This window comes from Rhinatrema bivittatum, chromosome 1, assembly GCF_901001135.1.
Source record: "Rhinatrema bivittatum chromosome 1, aRhiBiv1.1, whole genome shotgun sequence".
Taxonomy (NCBI): Eukaryota; Metazoa; Chordata; class Amphibia; order Gymnophiona; family Rhinatrematidae; genus Rhinatrema; species Rhinatrema bivittatum.
This window is the reverse complement of record NC_042615.1, coordinates 697,480,739-697,500,589: the sequence shown is the minus strand read 5'-3', so window position 1 is coordinate 697,500,589 and position 19,851 is coordinate 697,480,739. Positions and strand designations below refer to the sequence as shown.

The 19,851-nt window shown below is 40.8% G+C and overlaps 1 protein-coding gene across 2 annotated transcripts in view; it reads left to right on the top strand.

The window, feature by feature from the left end:
* The window catches only part of DMGDH (dimethylglycine dehydrogenase), a 214,800-nt gene that overhangs the window by 149,468 nt on the left and 45,481 nt on the right, over window positions 1-19,851 (top strand). For both annotated transcript variants that reach the window (XM_029575505.1, XM_029575513.1), the window contains exons 11-12: window positions 835-965; window positions 3,800-4,017. In XM_029575505.1, the coding sequence (XP_029431365.1) occupies window positions 835-965; window positions 3,800-4,017 (349 nt within the window). The remainder of the gene's footprint in view (window positions 1-834; window positions 966-3,799; window positions 4,018-19,851) is intronic.

The window sequence follows — 19,851 nt, the reverse complement described above, 5'->3', positions numbered from 1 at the left end:
AGCGATGAACAAGAATACAATCACAAAAATACAAATAACGCTGATACAAAATAAAAGCAAATATATAATAAAAATATTAGATAATCATAGTACATAATCTGATGCAAATAAAATGAATGTAAACAAGCATAAAAAATAAAAACAAACAAAATAAAGCTTAAAATTTAAAAATAGGCCAATCTGAACAAAAATTCTTGATTTGTTTTCTGAAATTATAGCACAGAATTCCCCCAGGAGTAAATTCCTGCAAGGGGTGGAGGGTAAGATAAACACTGAATAGGATGGAGGATAGCACGGAGCCCTGAGGTAAAACAACTCAGTGCCTGAGAGCAGGAATCCTTATCCTCCCATCAAACAAATTGAATTCTGTTTGTTAAAAATAAATAAATAAATAAAGCAGTCAACCTGTATGGTCTGTTCAAAAGTCCATAGGTGTAAATACTGTCTAATTTTGCAGTGTAGATAGGAACATACTTTGTGACTAGGCTAAGATTAAATTTGTTGCTGACTGTGACAGCTGTTTTTGGTCCTGTCGAATAAAGAATCTGCAAATGATGGATGTGATGGAAAACAGCTGAAACAACTGTGGACACTTAACTGCCCAAGATTAGCTCGACTGATCATCCCATTTACATTGTCATCTTTTAACATGTGTTTGTTTTGTCTAGAAGGTCAAAATCTGAATAGTTTAATTGCTCATCGGGAAGAAAAGTAAAGTCCTCTTTATGATGTCTGTCTTCAATTTATTTCTTATATTTTATGTTTCAAAAAGTTAATATTCTTTAATTTGCTTCATAATTTTTTAAAGCAATACATATACATTTCATTACGCAGGTGGGCTTTACGAATATAAGTCATATGTTAACACCGAAAGGTCATGTATATGCTGAGCTCACAGTCTCTCAGCTGGCCCCTGGAGAATTTTTGCTGGTTACTGGTTCTGGGTCAGAGTTGCATGATCTCAGGTTAGTTTTCATGACAGTATGTATAATATATGCTGCTGCAGGCTGCTGAAAATAAGAATGTTTTCTTTTTAAAGGAACTGTTGTCCATCATCATTTCTGTACTTCAGTAACCTTCACCATTAAAGGCGGTGAAAGTTCTGCATTTAGTATGGCAGCAGGGTTTGCTACGACCAAATCATTGAGCCTGTTTGGTATAAAAAATAATAAACAAAAGAATCCTACAATCCTAAAGCAGTACATTTTCAATAATCAAAAATCTCTCCTCAATGAAACCAACAGAACTACTTTCGCTATTCAACAGCAAAGTGATCTTTAAAAAAAAAAAAGTGAAAAAGATGCCTTCATATAACCTCCCACCAACCTATGTACTATGCAGAGCTGGCTGTGGAGTACAGCTATAATCATAAAGCACCATCATATGGTTCTTTTGTTTATTATTGTGTATATATATTAGTCCTGATCCTTTTAGAGAGTGCCCTTCCATTATATTTTGTATAATAAAAAGTCATAGAAAGACAGACTATAATTATGGACCATTAGTTCCATCTAATCTGCCCAATTTCATTGCTGGTTCAGTACCATAGACCCATTTCATCTGTGGCTTTCCTCTCACTGCTTTGCAACTAGAGAACCTCTCTGCTTATTCCATACTTTCTTGAATTTTCTTAACATTTTTATCTCTACCACCTCCACTGAGTGGCCATTTCATGCATTCACCATCTTTTGCATAGACGAATGGAATGGTACATAAAATAATAGTACTGCTCACGGAGGTGTTTTCTAATTTTGCCCATTCTACTAGAAAGGATATACAGAACCCACAGAGGTCAATATTCAAAGGCTTTGTCCAGCTAATCTTTGGAGTTACCAAAACAAAAAATAATATTTGAATATTTCCCCCACTGTCCAGCTAAATCTTATCCCTTGTTACCTGCAAGATATTTAGCAGGAAAGAGAAAGACAGTGTTGAAAGTGTTCTGGGGGCATGGTTATATTTTAGCTGGTGAGCACTATTTAGCCCTATCCAGCTAAAAGTCTAGTCAGAAAATACCTGCCCTAAAATGATATGGATAACTTTATCCAGGTTTTTCCACTGAATGTCAGAGTAACCTTATTTGGGTAACTTTCCCACGCCCACTGAAGATTGACCTCATAGTTGCTAATCATTCCTGGAGCTGAACAAGGTGATAAGGAGAGAGCCTTCACAATTTCCATCAGAAAAAAGGTTGGACACTGCCAATTTCTGGTCTTTTGTTTTTGAAGGAAAGGACATTATAGACCAAATTTTCAAAGCCATTTATGTTCATAAAATGCTGTTTTAAATACATAAATGGATTACACGAAAACTTGCCATCCTTTCATTCACAAGGTGTGTGTATATATATAATTATATATATATATATATATATATATATATATATATATATAATTTGATTTCAGATATATTTTTTGCATGCAAAAAAAAAGGCATTTCATGGGGAGGAGTTGGGACAGAGTTTGGATTTACATTGTTTTATATGACTCATTCTAGATTACATTGTATTAGGTTTTGCTATAATTTTAGCTATATTTTCAGCTATTTTATTGTATTGTGATGTGATTTGTTTATTGCTACCTGTAATCTGTGTTCAATGGGTTATCAACCTTGGAAAGCCAGATAAATCTCTAAATTAAATTAAAAACACACGATGTTATGCTATGCCAGGAGCTGTTGTAACTTTGTGCGGGAGAGTTTGTGAGCATACTATCAAACAACATTCAAAATGTTTGCTTTAAATGTTTGTAGAAAGTCTGGGCACTAATTGCATCAATTGTTAAAGCGGACCTATGTGCATAAGTCCACTTTGAAAATTATCCCACCAAATATACCCTATTCAAGTTACACCTGCTATTTGGTGTAAACAAAATTTCCCTTAAAATTTACGTGCATACAGTCGAATTGTAAAAGATTCGTGGTAATTCTCAAAAGGATTTACATGCGTAAAAGTATCATATATCGTAGCAATTTTCAAAAGCCCATTTATGTGTGTAAAACCTTTGGAAACTTCATTGAAATTTCAAAGGAGTTACATGCGTAAAAGTAGAAATTTTCTAAAGCCTATTTACACACATAAAGTCCATTTACATGCATAGAACACAGTTTTATGTGTGCAAAACCTTTTAAAAGTTAACTCCTAAGGGTGTAAATACAAATTCTGCTACCAACTACCCCCAGGAATGCCTCCACTCAGACTTGTTAAACTTACATGTGTAGATGACATAGACACATAAGATTACCCACATATTGAGTGGGCAATTTTGTTAAAGGACACTTCTGCGCATAAAAAATTGTTTTATGTGCAGAAATCCCTTTGAAAATTACCTCCTAAAAGATTGTTACACAGGCATTCGGATTTTCTCACTGTGGAACCACTTCATGGCATTCATGACATCTTTAATATACCAAATATTTATTTCAGATATAAATACAGAGTCAGATGCATTAAGGGGGTAATTTTCAAAGGAGTTACGCGCATAAATGTAACTACTATTGTAGCAATTTTCAAAAGCCATTTACTCACGTAAAGTGAACTTATGCGAATAAATCCTATGGACGATTCAATGGCATATATTGTAGCAATTTTCAAAAGCCCACTTACTCGAGTAAAGTGCATTTACATGCGTAAAACCCAGATTTACGCATGTAAATGCTTTTTAAAATCCGCCCCTAAGCGTTTTTCCCCAAAACACAACATGGGAGCATTCCTTCAGTACATCTGACCCCATAGTTTGTAATTCATATAAAAGATGTAAAAGTGATAGTTTGACCAAAATAACTTGATATTTCTTGGCAGATGGATAGAAGAGGTGGCAGCAGATGGTGGATACAGCGTAGAAATTAAAAATGTAACGGATGAGATTGGTGTTCTAGGTGTCGCAGGACCACAGGCACGAAAGGTCCTGCAGAAACTAACATCTGAAGACCTCAGCAACAACACCTTTAAGTTCCTTCAGTCCAAACTTATGAAACTTTCAAACATACCACTCATTGCCATTAGGATATCCTATACAGGTGGGAATTTTCTTATCCTTCGTGCTAAGAGAGCACAAAAATGAATAACAAAAGGAAGCTGTAAAAAATATTATGACCAGTGATGGACCAAAACCTCTGTTGAAAAATGAAAAGCACAATATTTTCAAAATTATAGGCAAAAATGAAAAAAAAAATGCTAATTGTATATTGTAATTGAATAACTCACTTAGTATGTACATCTAGTATTAATATATAATGTTTAGTCTTCAACACAATAGGGCCAATTTTCAAAGAGTTTAGACTCCTAACTTTTGGAGTTAGGATTCTAAATTAGCCCTTTTGAAAAATATACTAGGGCTGAGTGCTTAAATTTAGGCTCCTAGTTTCAATAGGCACCTAAATATAGGAGCCTTAAAGAGTGGGTGGCTACGGGGACGAGTTAGGATGGGGGAAACAAAAGAGCTTAGCACTGATTTTCAGAACAAGGCACCTAATTTAGGTGCCTAAATCTAGGCAAATAAAAAGAAAGGCTATATTAAGAAGCCTTACTTGAGGGTCATATGATGTGGTGAGCCTGAGTAGTCGCACAGCTTGAAGCTCCGGGGACCATCTCTCTTTCTTCTTTTATATTCCTCATTTTACCTGAGCTTTGGTGGTGTTTTTGGCCCTAAATGGTGTGTGATCATGAGAAGAATTGGTTGACCCTTTGAACTAGCGGTATCCTGGTACGGTATGTCTGCCCGTGCACTGGCTAAAGTGAAGGAGAAAGCTAAGTCCATATCTCTCAAAATGGCGGAGGCACCTGAGACGGCGACAGCAGAGGAATTAGACTCGGCACTGGTGATCAAACTCACAGATGCGGTAGTAAAAGCTCTGGCCGACAAATTTACCCACATTTCAGCTCAAATCGAGGAGGTGAAATCCACCTTAACTGAATTTGATCCGCGTTTAGACCATACGGAAGGGTGTATTTCACAAGTGGAGGATGACACCCTAAAGCTAGAAGGCCGTGTGCATGCCTTTGAAAAATCCCTGGCAGAGAAAGAGGGTAAAATAGATTATCCCGAGAACCGGGCTCATCGCTCTAATCTTCGTTTTGTGGGGATCGTCAAAGACTCAGACCTCAATGTTTTCAAGCTTATGAAAGAGTGGCTATTGTCGGAATTGGACTTTTTTCATCTTTAGGGGAAAATGATTTTTGAACGAGTTCATCACATTGGGCCTAAGGTGGCGGGGCAACCACAGCCAAGAACTATCATTGCTTAAACTATCTAATTTTCTTTCTAAAGGCTTGATTCTGTAGGCATTTTATAAGAAGAAAGCTCTGCAGAATCGGAACCAGAAAGTCCTTATCTTTTAGGACTTCTCTAATCGAGTTATGCTGCAGAGGTGTGCATTTTCACAGGTTTGCATGCAGTGCAACATTCACTTTGTTTTGCAAAATTCTGCGCACTTGTGTGTGTGGAATCAAGGTAAACGTATGGATTTTACAAGTATGGATGACGTAAAGAAATTTCTAGCCATCTTACTAAGTGACTCTGCATAAGTTGTTGGGTTTTTTTCTCTTTTTTCTTTTTCTTTTAATTGACATTTCTCTTTTCATTAATGTGCCTCCAGGGTGTTGTTACGCCCTCGTTTGTCGCTCTGTGGCTGAGATTTTTGGAGGTACTGTTTGAATTGCTTCCCCTATGAGCTGCTATATTGGGGACCCTGTGGGACGCAACTTATGTATCACTCATGATATGGTCTCCCCTTGGTGGAGTTCTCTCATACCCTCAGTTGATCTAACTTTTTTTCAAGTTGTGGGAGTAATCGCTGCTCCTGATGATTCTGAACTTTGAAATTTTCTTCCTATAGTGACAGAGCAGTACTTTTTCTTTTGAGTGCCAGTTCTTCGCTTTTGGGACCTCTGGAAGATGTTATGATACCGCTATTCATTACGTGGATGGGATTCACGGAGGGTCTATTTTTCAGGATGTTGCTGGAGATTTTTTTTTTTTTTTTTATGGACATGTGCGTTATACTGGACTGGGATATCTTCATTTCTCAAGCTGCATGAGTTGCGTTGCTCCTGTTAATACTATACTTTGATAGTTGCTTCTTCAAGCGAAAGAGCATTACTTATTATTTTTTCTTTCCATTTTTATTTTTTGTGACAGTTAATGTTCTTCAACATTAATATGTGTGGGATGGTAGTTTGCCCGCTTTTGTATTCATGTGAGTTTTCTTCTGTTTTTTCTTCTATTCTTTTTCTTCTTTCTGCTAGTTGAGTAGAGTCATACCTATTTTGATGGGGAAGTGGTCCCCTTATACATCATTTTGACCTCTAACTTTCCTTGTGGGTGATGGAGATGGTAAGGGATTCCTGTGTAGGGGGAGATGAGATGGGGAGGGTGAGATGGGGGAAGGAAGGTTAATTTCATCTTGGGGTGAGGATTTTGTACTGGGCCATTTTATTATTCTTTTTATGGATGTGAGCTGGTTCAGGGAAGTATGAGTTTTTCTTGGGGTTATCAGGTGATTTTCTCATGGGAGCAGTTCTCCCACTTAGCCCTTTTGGCTGATTGAGCATGAGAAGCAAAACGAATATTTTCACATGGAATGTCGCTGGGTTGGGAACCACTATCAAAAGAGAGAAAGTGTTTTTCCATTTGAATAGACTGAAATATTGCTTTTTTTTTTCAGGAGATGCATATGACTGATGCATACTCCAAGCTTAAAAGGAGGTGGATTTCCCAAGTATTTTTGATACATGGTACATCCAAGAAATGTAGGGTGGCTATTTTGTTCCACAGAAATGCAGCATTCCAGCTTTCCCGGTTCTGTTCTGATCTTCAAGGTAGATATGTTGCAGTTTCTTGTCTCCTTTTGGCAACCAATTTGTTTGGCTTCCATATATGCTCCCAACAGATATGACCATGCCTTCTTTATTAAGGTTGTCAATGTTCTCGAGTCCTTGGGGACTGTGCCAATAATATGGGGGGGGCAATTTTAATGCCAACCTAGACAGGCAGACTAACTCGTTTCAACTCAAGCCACGACAAGATAATGGTATAACTTTTTTATGTGAGCATCTCCAACTTCTGGATACTTGGAGAATACTGCATCCAGGAGAGGTCGGCTTTACTCACATAGCTCGTGCGCACAGTTCACACTCCCGGATAGATTTTCTTCTTTCCTCCAGTTATTTTTCCCAACTCTGTTCCTCTGACATTGGAACGCTGGTCATTTCTGATCATTGCCCAGTATCATGTGTTCTTGAATGCCTCTCTGTCTCCTCTGGGACATCGGAGTGGAGGATGCCGAGATGGCTGGTTATGGACCCTACTTTTAAGGTTTTTCTTAATGAGAAATAAAGAGGAGTATGCTCAAAATAATCAGCAACTTATGAAGACCCCTGTTCTTTTCTGGGAAACTGCTAAGGTAGTTCTCCTTGGGGAAATTATAAGTTACATTATTAGGAAGAAGAGGGAAATGGATAGGGACATTTTGTCTCTCTCACAATTGACATACTGTCTACAACAGTAGATATCCCCCCATGCCTTAAGAAAGAATATTGAGCTGCACACAAATTACTCAATGATAAATTACATCATAAGGTGCTCTCCTCTATTTCTAATTTAAAACATAAGTTTTTTTCTCTATGGGAACAGACCTGGTAAAATGATGGCCAATCTGGTTAAGGCTAAATTTGCTTCTTCCTTTATCCCAAATGTCAATGGCTCAGGGGGAGCAATGTGCACACCCCCTCATTGAAGCTTTTCGGCAAAGGCCCACCACATCGTATGACCCTCAAGTAAGGCTTTCCATCTTCTAGCTTTAGGGATCCATGGTGTTTAATTGGAATTGATGCCGAAAATGCGTTTGATAGGGTCTCATGATCCTATCTGCAGCGGCTTCTTCCCTCTTTTGGGTTTAAGAGTTTATTTGTGATACTATCTCTGTACTGTACTGTATACTGGGTCAACAGCTGTTTTTTGGCCCCATTCATCTTACAGAGGGGTACAAGACAAAGGTGTTCTTTGTCCCCCTTGCTTTTTATTTTGTCCCTGGAACCCCTTGTCTTGACCTTAAATACTGTTATTGAAGCAGCAGAAGGGGTGGTTGATTCCCCCTTTCTTAAAGTACTTCTCTTTGAAGCTGATATGCTGCTGTTTTTACCCAGGGCCCAGGAATCATTGTCTAATATTTTAACTATTTTTAGTGACTTTGGTAGTTTTTCTGGGTTAAAACTGAATTTAGATAAATTGGAGGCTCTTGACTTAGCTGGGAATTTGCAGAATGTGTGGCTGGACTTCCCCAGCGAGCATTCTGAGCTGGCATAACAGACCATGGGAACTGTTTAAAGTGTGGTCACCGTAGTGCCACATTATTTCATGGGCTGTGAGAATGTACTTCGGTATGGCAGTTCTGGGATACTATCTGCCAGGTTATGAGAGATTAGTGGCATACCTCATTGGATAGTTCGGCTGCTTTGTGTGTTTTGGGTATTGATCCTGACACAAGAGGGTTTTAGTAAAGAGGGGAAGGTGTTTATTTACAAAGGCTGAATGATGAGAAAACAGTATCTTTTGTTAAAATGGGTAGATGAGGATCCTCCTATGGAAGCTATGTGGCATAAGAAGCTAGTAGAATTAATGGCTCGGCAGCGCACACAAGCCCCGGGACGCGCGTATGTCCCAGGGCTTTCAAAAATGGGCGGGGCAGCGGTCCAGGGCATTCCCGAGTCCTCCGGCAAAGCGGCCGTGCTGGAGGTTTGCACGCACGCAAGTTACGCCTGCCTCGGAGGAGTTGACAAGACTGCCTTCAGATACCTCACTAGATCCAGTTATAATCACCTCGCTACCAAATGACATGACCTACCTGGCCTTCCTCCAAAAAATGACAAAAGCATTTCTATATACATTGGAAGAAAAGAAGACCTATCTGAGATTCTGAAATATATACTGGCACCTAAACAAGCCATTTCAGCCTTCCTTCCCTTCTTAGGCCTTTGATCCTCATACTTTTTCTGCTTGTAATTTAATTAATTAATTATGTAATTAGACATTCTTCCTGTAAATAGTTTCTTTTTGAGTCCTCTTATCTTGTAAATTGCTTATTACTCTCTCATGTTTTAGTTGGCTCCCCTCTTGTAGGTTATATGATCTTGCTCTCTGTTTAGCATTATTATGTGCATTCTTCCATGTTTCACTGTAAAACTCGTTTAGCTGCAATGTTGTTTAATGTAAACCGATGAGATGTTCCCAACGTTCATCGGTATATAAAATCTTCTAAATAAATAAATAAAACCCTTCAAAAAACGCAGTCTAAAATGTGGCAGACTCCCCTGTCTACTCTTCAGTCATCAGAAAAGTGGACCTTAAATATAAGGTTCAGTTCTCTCCAGAGCATAGAAAAGTGCAACTATCTCAGGAATCTGTGATAGAATCTACATTAAAGAAATCAAAATGTTCTAAAGCACACTACAATACTCCTTTTGGTAAGGATGCCAAATTACTATTTAACACAGGAAAGGAAGTCTTCCAGTCAGCAACGTTTCAAAGCAGAATTTCAGGCCACCAATTCCAAATGGTCCAGCATCTTTATAATAAACTGCAGAAAATAAGGGATACCTCATCAAATCTTTCTTTAGACAAGCAAGACCAGTTACAACTCACCTGAACAAAGCTGATGGATGTGCCAAATACCTCATAAGATCTCGTTGTGATGTTTTTGAAACAGCTTTGAGATTGGGAGCCATAGCTATAGGAGCCCGAAGAATGTCTTGGTTGAGAGCATCAGTCCTATGGGAAGAATACATGACTAATTGGCAAATGCCCCATGTCTGGGAGACAACTTATTTGGGGACAAAGTATAAGAAAACATCAATATTATAGAAGATAATCGCTCAACCCTCCAAATGTTATCTGTAGCTATTTCTGTGTAACAGTCTGCTTATAGTAAATACCCACCACAACTCTAAAGAAGGCAATACTATTACCCTTGTAGAAGGTAACCAACATTATCCTTACGAGAAGCAGCATGTGCAATAACATTATCAGCAGCAACAAAACAGACCATGCCCTAATGAAAGGATATAACCAAGATCCTGTCAGCAAACTATTCAGAAATCAGGTCCTAATGTTTTGCTACAGAATTGCTCTGTACCCCCCTTGATGCTCTTCCAATGGGAGGGAAATTTTAATCTTTTCACCCCCAGTGATCTTTCAGTACTTCAAACCAATGGGTTCTCAAAATAATCATAAAGGTCTATCGCCTAAACTTTCAAAGTGTACATTTCTCTTACTCCACCAAACCCTCATTCGGTTCCTCTGGATTAACTTCAGATCCTGCAAGAGAAACAGCTTGTTATTGGTAACCAATGCAATGGAACAAGTCCCAGTAATAGAGAGAGAGACAGGTTTTTAATCGAGATATTTCCTAACCCTGAAAATGTCAAGAGGCCTTCATCCTATTCTGTATTTGAGATTTGTGTGGTCCTGCATAGGTTAAGGAGGGTTAGTAGGGCTACTCCTTTACATCAGGCAACTTCAGCTTCCCTAACGCACATCGCTCATCTTCAGTTGAGGAAATCTGCAAAACAGCTACGTGGTTATCTATCCATACCTTTGTTAAACATTGCTGTCTTAAGGAGGACTCCTGCAGGGATAGATAGAACCTTTGGCCAGGCAGTATTTAAGAGCTTCTTTAATTAAATGCCTCCATCCTCTTAATATCGGTTTGTAATACCTCCTTTACTTGTTAAAGAAGAAATATTGTTATATTGTAACTTTGAGCTTTGGAATCTCCACTTGTGTGGTTAAATTCAGTCCTACTTGTCCATGGAGAAAGCAAAGTTTGCTTAACTGTAACAGGCATTCTCCATAGACAGCAGGACAATTCAGCCACATAATCCCACCCTTCTCCCCATTCAGTTGAAGCGTAGCTTGTGAAATGACTGAAGAGACTTGTGTAGCGGGAGCTGCACAGAAATATCCATGTATGCTCAGAAAGACTACTAGATCTTTCTGAGCTTTGAGAGAACACATTCCACATAAGCACTATCCAATGATATCACCCACTAGCACAGTTAGGGGTAGATTTTCAGACGAGCGCGAACAGCCTACTTTTGTTTGCGCTCCAGGCGCAAACAAAAGTACGCTGGATTTTAGTAGATACGCGCGTAGTCGCGCGTATCGGCTAAAATCCTGGATCGGCGCGCGCAAGGCTATCGATTTCGTATAGCCTGCGCGCGCCGAGCCGCGCAGCCTACCCCCGTTCCCTCCTAGGCCGCTCCGAAATCGGAGCGGCCTAGAAGGGAACTTTCCTTTGCCCTCCCCTCACCTTCCCCTCCCTTCCCCTACCTAACCCACCCGCCCGGCCCTGTCTAAACCCCCATCCTACCTTTGTCGGGGGATTTACGCCTCCCGGAGGGAGGCGTAAATCCCCGCGCGCCAGCGGGCCTCCTGCGCGCCGGGCCGCGACCTGGGGGCGGGTACGGAGGGCGCGGCCACGCCCCCGGGCCGTAGCCACGCCCCCGTACCCGCCCCCAAAACGCTGCCGACACGCCCCCGCAACGCCGCGCGCTCCGGCCCCGCCCCCGACACGCCTCCCGACACGCCCACTCCGAAAACCCCGGGACTTACGCGAGTCCCGGGGTTCTGCGCGCGCCGGTAGGCCTATGTAAAATAGGCTTCCCGGCGCGCAGGGCCCTGCTCGCGTAAATCCGCCCGGTTTTGGGCGGATTTACGCGAGCAGGGCTCTGAAAATCCGCCCCTTAAATTGTCCTACTGTGTACGAAAAACACTTATTATAGGTAAGCAACTTTGCTTTCTCTGGTCTAACTGGATAATATAGTTTTCTGGACTTTACCTCCAGGAATTTGCCTAAATCTCTTTTAAATCCTGCTATGTTAGTCAACTTGACCATGTCCTTTGGCAACAGATTCCACAGCTTGATTGGGTAAAGTACTTTTTCACTCAATGCACAATTTGCATTAAATCTGCTGGTTGTTAGTTTCATGGAGTGTCCCCTTGTTTAGTATTATTTCAAAGGGCAAATAATTATCCCTTATTTACCTATTTTACCCTATTCCTGATTTTAAAAAACTTCTATCATGTTCTCTCTCAGCCTTCTTTTTTCGTTGTCCTCCACTGTATTTTTTCTAGTTCTGCTATATCTTTTTTTTAAGATGGGACAACCAAACATACACACAATACTCAAGCCATGGATTGATACAGGGTCAATATGATATATTCTGTTTTATTCTACAGTGCTTTTTGGGTTGTTACTAATTTTATATTTGCTTTTTTGACCTCCAGTGCACACTGAGCTGAGGATTTTAATAAATTATCCATGAGAATTCCAACATCCTTTTCCTGGGTGGTTACGCCTAATATGGAGTCAAGCAGTGTACCTGTAGTTATGATTATTTTTCTCTATGTGCATCACTTTGCACTTTTTCACATCAAATTTCATCAGCCATTCAGATGCCTAATCTCCTAGTCTTGCAAAGTCCTACAGTTCCTCACAATGTACTGCTCATTTAACAGCTTTGAATAATTTTGTCATCTACAAATTTGATCACCTCACTTATTGTTCTCTTTTCTAGATCATTTATGAAAATGTGAAACAGAGGTCCCAGAACAGATTCCTAGGACATTCTACTAATGATCTTTCTCCATTTGTAAAACTGATCATTTAGTCCTACCCTCTGTTTCCTGTCTTTTAATCAGTTACCAATCCACAATAGGACATTTCCTCCTATCTCATGGCTTTTCAATTTCCTGAACAGTCTTTCATGGGGGACTTTGTCAAAGTCCAAATACAGTAATTTATTTATTTATTTATTTGGTGCTTTTCTATACCGGCATTCATGATACAATCATATCATGTCGGTTTACATGGAAACGGGGGTACAGTAACCTTAGATATTAACAAAGCGAAGAGAAATAAAAAGTTACACTAAAACAGGGGTGCTGGAACTTGAGGAAGACAAAGCATAAGTAACCCAACGGCAAGAGGAGCAATTATTTACATTGTGCTGAATGTGCAGTAATGATTGCTATGGTGAATCAGTGATTTTCAGGAAAGGCTTGTTTAAATAGCTAAGTCTTAAGCCTTTTTCTGAAGGTCAACAGGCAGGGTTCTTGTCTTAGTTCGGGGGGAATAGTGTTCCATATGGTTGGTCCCGCTGTAGAGAAAGCCCATTCTCTGTATGTTAGATGGTATGTACTTGGTTGGGGGGGCGTGCAGGGTTCCTCTATAGGCTTCTCTGATAGATCTAGATGAGGTGTGTAGTCTGAGTAAGAGTTGAAGGTTGAGAGGGGCTTGGTTGTGGATGGTTTTGTGGATGATGGTGAGGGACTTGTGTAGAATTCTGAGACGTATTGGTAGCCAGTGTAGATTTTTGAGAATGGGGGAGATGTGTTCTCTTCTACAGGAGTTTGTCAGGATTCTGGCCGCCGTGTTTTGAAGCATCTAAAGTAGTTTGATGGAAGAGGTGGGGAGATCTAGCAAAATGGAGTTGCAGTAGTCTATCTTGGAGAATATTACGGCTTGGAGGACAGTTCTGAAGTCTTGAAAATGCAGAAGCGGTTTAATTCTTTTTAGTACCTGCAGTTTATAGAAGCAGTCCTTGGTTGAATTGTTGATCAATGTTTTTAAATTTAGACGGTTGTCTATTAATATTCTCAGGTCTCTTGCTTGGGTGACAAAGGTATTGGTGAGTGATCTTTGAGGAGTAACACTGTCCGGGGAAATGAGGAGTTCAGTCTTAGCTGAATTGAGTATCAGGTTTAGGTTAGAGAGGAGGAGGTTGATTTCTCGGAGGCAATGTTCCCAGTGCTTGAGTGTTTTTGTGATGGACTCTGCAATGGGGATCAACATTTGAACGTCATCTGTGACTAGGAAGTGTATTAGTTTAAGGTTAGTTAGCAGCTGGCACAGAGGAAGGAGGTATGTTGAAGAGTGTGGGGGACAGTGAAGAACCCTGAGGAATTCCTAGTGAGGAATTGAAGCGAGGGTACTCTTTATTGTTGATTCTGACTTTATAGCCTCTGTTACTGAGGAATGATTTGAACCATGTAAAGGCGGTTCCTGTGATTCCGATGTCAGATAGTCGGTTGAGGAGGATGGAGTGGTTTACGGTATGAAAGCCGCCGATAGGTCAAGGAGAATTAGTAAAAAGGATTGTTCTTTGTTCAAACCCATGATGAGGTGATCAGTCAGAGAGATGAGTAGGGTTTCGGTGCTTAGTGTCTTACGGAACCCGTATTGGGTTGGTTGCAGTATTTTGTGATCTTCGAGATAATCTGAAAGTTGAGAGTTGACTAGTTTTTCCATAATCTTGGCTACAAAAGGTAGATTTGAGATAGGGCGGTAGTTATTGTATTGGGTTCCTTTGGGTCCAAGTTTGGCTTTTTTAGAAGAGGTTTAAGAGAGGCGAGTTTTAGGGTGTCTGGGAAGATTCCTTGTGTTAATGAGCAGTTTATGATATCAGCCAGAGGTTTGGAAATGGTGTCAGGTACTAGCAGGAATAGTATTGTTAGGATTTGGTCATAGGGATGGGTAGAAGGTTTCATTTTCTTTAATAGAGTTTGAATCTCCAGGGCGGTGGTAGGTTCAAACGATTCAAGAGAGATTCCTTTATTTGGGGGATGGTAGGAGCTAGTATAAGAGGTGTGGCTAGGGGGCAGGAGAGTTAGGAGGTTGGAGATTTTGCTTTGGAAGAAGAGTGCCATTTCGTCAGCTTTGGATTGTGCTTGGTCGTTAGGAATAGATGGTGCGCTAGTTTGTATTAGTTGGGAAACGTAGGAGAATAGTGCTTTAGCGTCGAAAACGAGGTCGTGAATCCTTAGAGCGTAGAAATCCCTTTTTGACCATAGGGTGGAGTTCCTGTAAAGGTGGAGGGTAGATTTGTAAGCGGATAGTGTGCTGGGGCATGGGTCTTTGCGCCATTTGTTTTCTTTCTGTCTGAGGCTTTGTTTAAGTTTTCGGAGTTTATTGGTAAACCACGGTTGTCTCTTTTGAGAGGTGAGATTGATTTTTTTGGTTGATAGTGGACATAATTTATTAGCTACTGTCTCTGTGAAGTTGCTCCAGGATAGAAGAGCCGAATTGGGGTTTGAGAGGCCTATGTGATGAAGTTCTTTGGCCAGGTGATTGCTGAGGACATTGGAAGAGCATGATCTCCTATAGAGAAACGAGGATTGAAGGGGGTGAGTATTGGGGGTTTCTGTCATTGTGAAATTGGCGGATTAAAGAGTGGTCCGACCAGGGGATCGGAGTGCATTCGGGGTGGGATGAGTGAGAGAGGCCAGAGTTTATGAAAATAAGGTCCAGGGTGTGGTCGGCTTTGTGGGTGGGCTTGTTGATGATCTGCTTGAAGCCCATAGCTGAAAGGGAGGTGAGGAAAGCCTCACAGTTGATTGTGAGTGTGGTGTTATCGACATGGAGGTTGAAATCTCCTAGGATCATAGCTGGGGAGTCCAGATTCATGCGTTTTGCAATGAATTCTGCGATGGGAGAGGCGTCAGAGTCAAGAAGTCCTGACGGAGTGTAAACGAGGAGGATTTGGAGTTGGTTTGTTTTGAAGAGGCTTAATTCTAGTTTGGAGTCAGACTTGGCTGGGAGTTCGGTGAATCTCAGCTCTTTTTTGGCTGCTAAGAGAATTCCCCCGCCTTTTTTCTTTTGTCAGGGAAGTGAAAAGAAGTCATACAGATGTGTGGGTAGTTGATTTATCAGTGCTATATCTGTTGGTTTAAGCCAGGTTTCCGTTATGGCGCAGATGTCAGGCTTTGAGTCTAGGAGATAATCGTTGAGGATCAGTGATTTCTTAGTGAGGGATTATGCATTGAAAAGAGTTAAGGTAAATAGTGTGAGGACTAGGAGTTGAGTAAGTGCTGAGATCATAATTGGAATAAGAGTCTTGGTATTGCGTGGTCGAGAATGCAATGGTGCTTTTTCTGTGGTGAGGAAACTGTGGTGAAGAATGGAGATTGGGAATCCCGTTGTCATTTTGACCTTGTTGTGAAGGAGAAGAGGGGGATGAGTGCTGGAAGAGGCTGGATGAATGCTGGAAGAGGCTGGATGAATGCTGGGAGAGGCTGGATGAATGCTGAAAGAGGCTGGATAAATGCTGGAAGAAGCTGGATGGGGATCGAGTGTAGCAGTGCCAGGGGAGAGGTTGCCTGCAGAGGGGGGGGGCCCACCCTGGATCCTGGGGCGCACTAATGGGCAGGCCCCTTAGGTCGCGCTCCTTCGTGCGCTCGATGCCGCCGGGAAGCGCTTGGATTTAAAGGGGCTTTAGCCGCCTTCTGATTGGCCGGGTGCCTCTGGGGGCGCGGTTAAAACTCACCACGTGGTGTCCTGAGTTGTAGTTTAATTTTGCCTTTTTCTTCTCCTCTCTTTCGCGCCTCCCTCTGCTCGGCTCATGGGACGAGGGTGAGTGAGCGGGCTCTTGCCCTGAATGGACCGCGTGAGCCCCAGCAGAGGTGAGGAGGCTGCGAGGAGTGGGTGTGGGCCAGAGATATACTAGTTGATATACTCCAGTATATCAACTAGCTCGCCTTTATCTACAAATTTATTTACACCTTCAAAAAAATCTAATAGATTTGTAAGGCAAGACTTCCCTTTGCTAAAACTATGTTGACTCTTTCCCATTAAGTAATATATATCTATATATATATGGCCAGTGATTTTGTTTTTAATAACAGCTTCTATCATTTTGCCTAGCATCAACATCAGGCTCGCTGGTCTATAGTTTCCCAAATCATCCCTGAAGCCATTTTTAAAAATCAGCATTCCATTGGCCATCCTCCAGTCTTCAGGTATTGTGCTATTTTAAATGATAGGTCACAAATTACTAGTAACAGTTTTGCAATTTCATGTTTTAATTCCTTCAATAATCTGAAGTGGATATCATCCAGCCCTAATGATTTATGACTCTTAAGGGTAAATTTTAAGACATGCGCACACGCGTCCATGTGCGCGTGCTAACTGGCACGCGCACATGATTTTATAACTTGCACGTGCAAGTTATAAAATCAGGGGTCGGCGCACGCAAGGGGAGTGCACAATTGTGCACCTGGCACGCTCCAAGCTGCACTGCTTTCGCCCATTCCCTCCCCCTACCTCCCCTGGCCTTTCCCCCCTACCTTTTCCTTGGTTTTTCTTTTATTACAAAACTTACTTCAGCCCTGGGGCTGAAGTAAGTTGCATGCACCAGCTGATTGCCGGTGCGCGATCCCCGGCACAGCGGCAAATGGCTGCTGTGCCGGGAGTCTCTGACTCTGCCCCCAGACCGCCTCTTTCCCAAAGACCCAGGACTTAGACGCGTCCCGGGGCTTTATGCGCGTCGCCGGGCCTTTAAAATCAGCCCCTTAGTTTGTCAATTTGATTAATTATATGCTCCATAATCACAGAGATTTGTTTTAGTTGTTCAGAATAATCACCATCAAAGAATGCTTCTGGTATGAATGTGTTCCTAACATCCTCCTCAGTAAGACTAAGTCAAAGAATTCATTCAATTTTTCTGCTATTTCCTTGTCTATCCTGAGTATCCCATTTTCCCTTACAACATAAGAACATAAGATTTGCCATACTAGGTCAGACCAAAGGTCCATCAAGCCCAGTATCCTGTTTTCAACAGTGGCCAAGCTAGGTCACACATACCTGATAGGATCCCAAGGGGGGATCCTATCAGGTATGTGTGACCTAGCTTGGCCACTGTGTGATCTATCTACCCCCCAAGGGGGGTAGATAGATTCCTTGCTGCTTATCTCAGGGATAAGCAGCTGCAACTCTACCTTAATAATGATTAATGGACTTTTCCTCCAGGAACTGGTCTAAACTATTTTAAATGCAGCTACGCTAATAGCTTTCACCACATCCTCTGGCAACAAATTCCAGACTTAATTATGCATTGAGTAAAAAAATATTTTCTTCTCTTAGTTTTAAATGTATTACCTAGGAACATCATTGAATGTCTCCTGGTCTTTGTACTATTCAAAAGAGTAAACAACTGATTGTTTATTCATTCCATTCTACTTATTTTATAGACCTCTTATCATATCTCCTCTCAGCCATCTCTTCTCCAAGCTGAAGAGTCCTAACCTCTTTAGCCTTTCTTCATAGGGGAATTGTTCCATCCCCTTTACAATTTTGCTCGCTCTTCTCTGTACTTTTTCTAATACTGCTATATCTATTTTGAGATGTGGTGACCAGAAGTGCACACAGTACTCAAGATGAGGTTGCACTATGGAGCGATACGGAGGCATAATTTGGGTAATACTTCCCTAAATGCATCACTTTGCACTTGTCCACATTAAATTTCATTTGCTATTTGCATGCCCAGTCTCCCAATTTTGCAATGTCCTCTTGCAATTTCTCACAATCCTCTTGCAATTTAACAACTTTGATTAATTTTCTGTCATTGGCAAATTTGATCTCCTCACTTGTTCCTATTTCCAGGTCATTTATAAATAAATTAAAAAGCAGTGGTCGCAGAACAGATCCTTGGGGCACCCCACTATTCACCTTTTTCCATTGGGAAAATTTAGCATTTAGCCCTACTCTCTGTTTTCTATCTTTTAATCAGTTAGCAATCCACAATAGGACACACTGTGCTTCCATCCCAAGGCTTTTTAATTTCCTAAGCAGTCTCTCATGAGGGTCTTTGTCAAATGCTTTCTAGAAATCCAGATACACTATATAAACTGGCTCATCTTTATCCACATGTTGATTTACGCCCTCAAAAAAGTCACAAATTTGTGAGGCAAGATTTTCCTTGGCTAAATCCATGTTGGCTTTGTCCCATTAAACTATGCTTATCTATATGTTCACCAGTTTTGTTCTTTATGATAGTTTCTACAATTTTGCCTGGCACAGAAATCAGACTCACTGGTCTTTAGTTTCCTGGATCACCCCTTGATCCCTTTTTAAAAATTGACATTACATTGGCAACTCTCCATCTTCAGGTACCATAGATGATGTTACTGATATTTTACAAATTTCCAGTAGCAGATCCACAATTTTATTTCTCAGTTCTTTCAGCACTCTGGTTGCGTACCATCTGGTCCAGGTGATTTCTACTCTTTAGCTTAATTTACCCTGGTACATCTTCCAGGTTCACTGAGATTCGTTTGTTTCAGTTCTTCTGAATCATCACCTTTGAATATCATTTCTAGCATGGATATATCTCTTACATCTTTCTCAGTGAATACCGAAGCAAAGAATTAATTTAGTCTCTCTGCTATGGTTTTGTCATCCCTAAGTGCCCCTTTTATGCCTTGATCATCTAATGATCCAACTGACTCCCTCACAGGCTTTTTACTTTGAATGTACTTGGAAAAGTTTTTATTATGAGTTTGTGTTTCCATGGCAAGTTTTTTTTCAAATTCTCTCTTTGCCTTCCTTATCAATGCTTTGTATCTGACTTGCCACTGCTTATGCTGTTTCCTGTTTTCTTCATTTGTATTCCTTTTCCATTTAAGAACATAAGAAATTGCCATGCTGGGTCAGACCAAGGGTCCATCAAGCCCAGCATCCTGTTTCCAACAGAGGCCAAACAAGGCCACAAGAACCTGGCAGTTACCCAAACACTAAGAAGATCCCATGCTACTGATGCAATTAATAGCAGTGGCTATTCCCTAAGTAAACTTGATTAATAGCAGTTAATGGACTTCTCCTCCAAGAACTTATCCAAACCTTTTTTAAACCCAGCTACACTAACTGCACTAACCACATCCCCTGGCAACAAATTCCAGAGCTTAATTGTGCATTGAGTGAAAAAGAATTTTCTCCAATTAGTCTTAAATGTGCTACTTGCTAACTTCATGGAATGCCCCCTAGTCCTTCTATTATTTGAAAGTGTAAATAACCGATTCACAT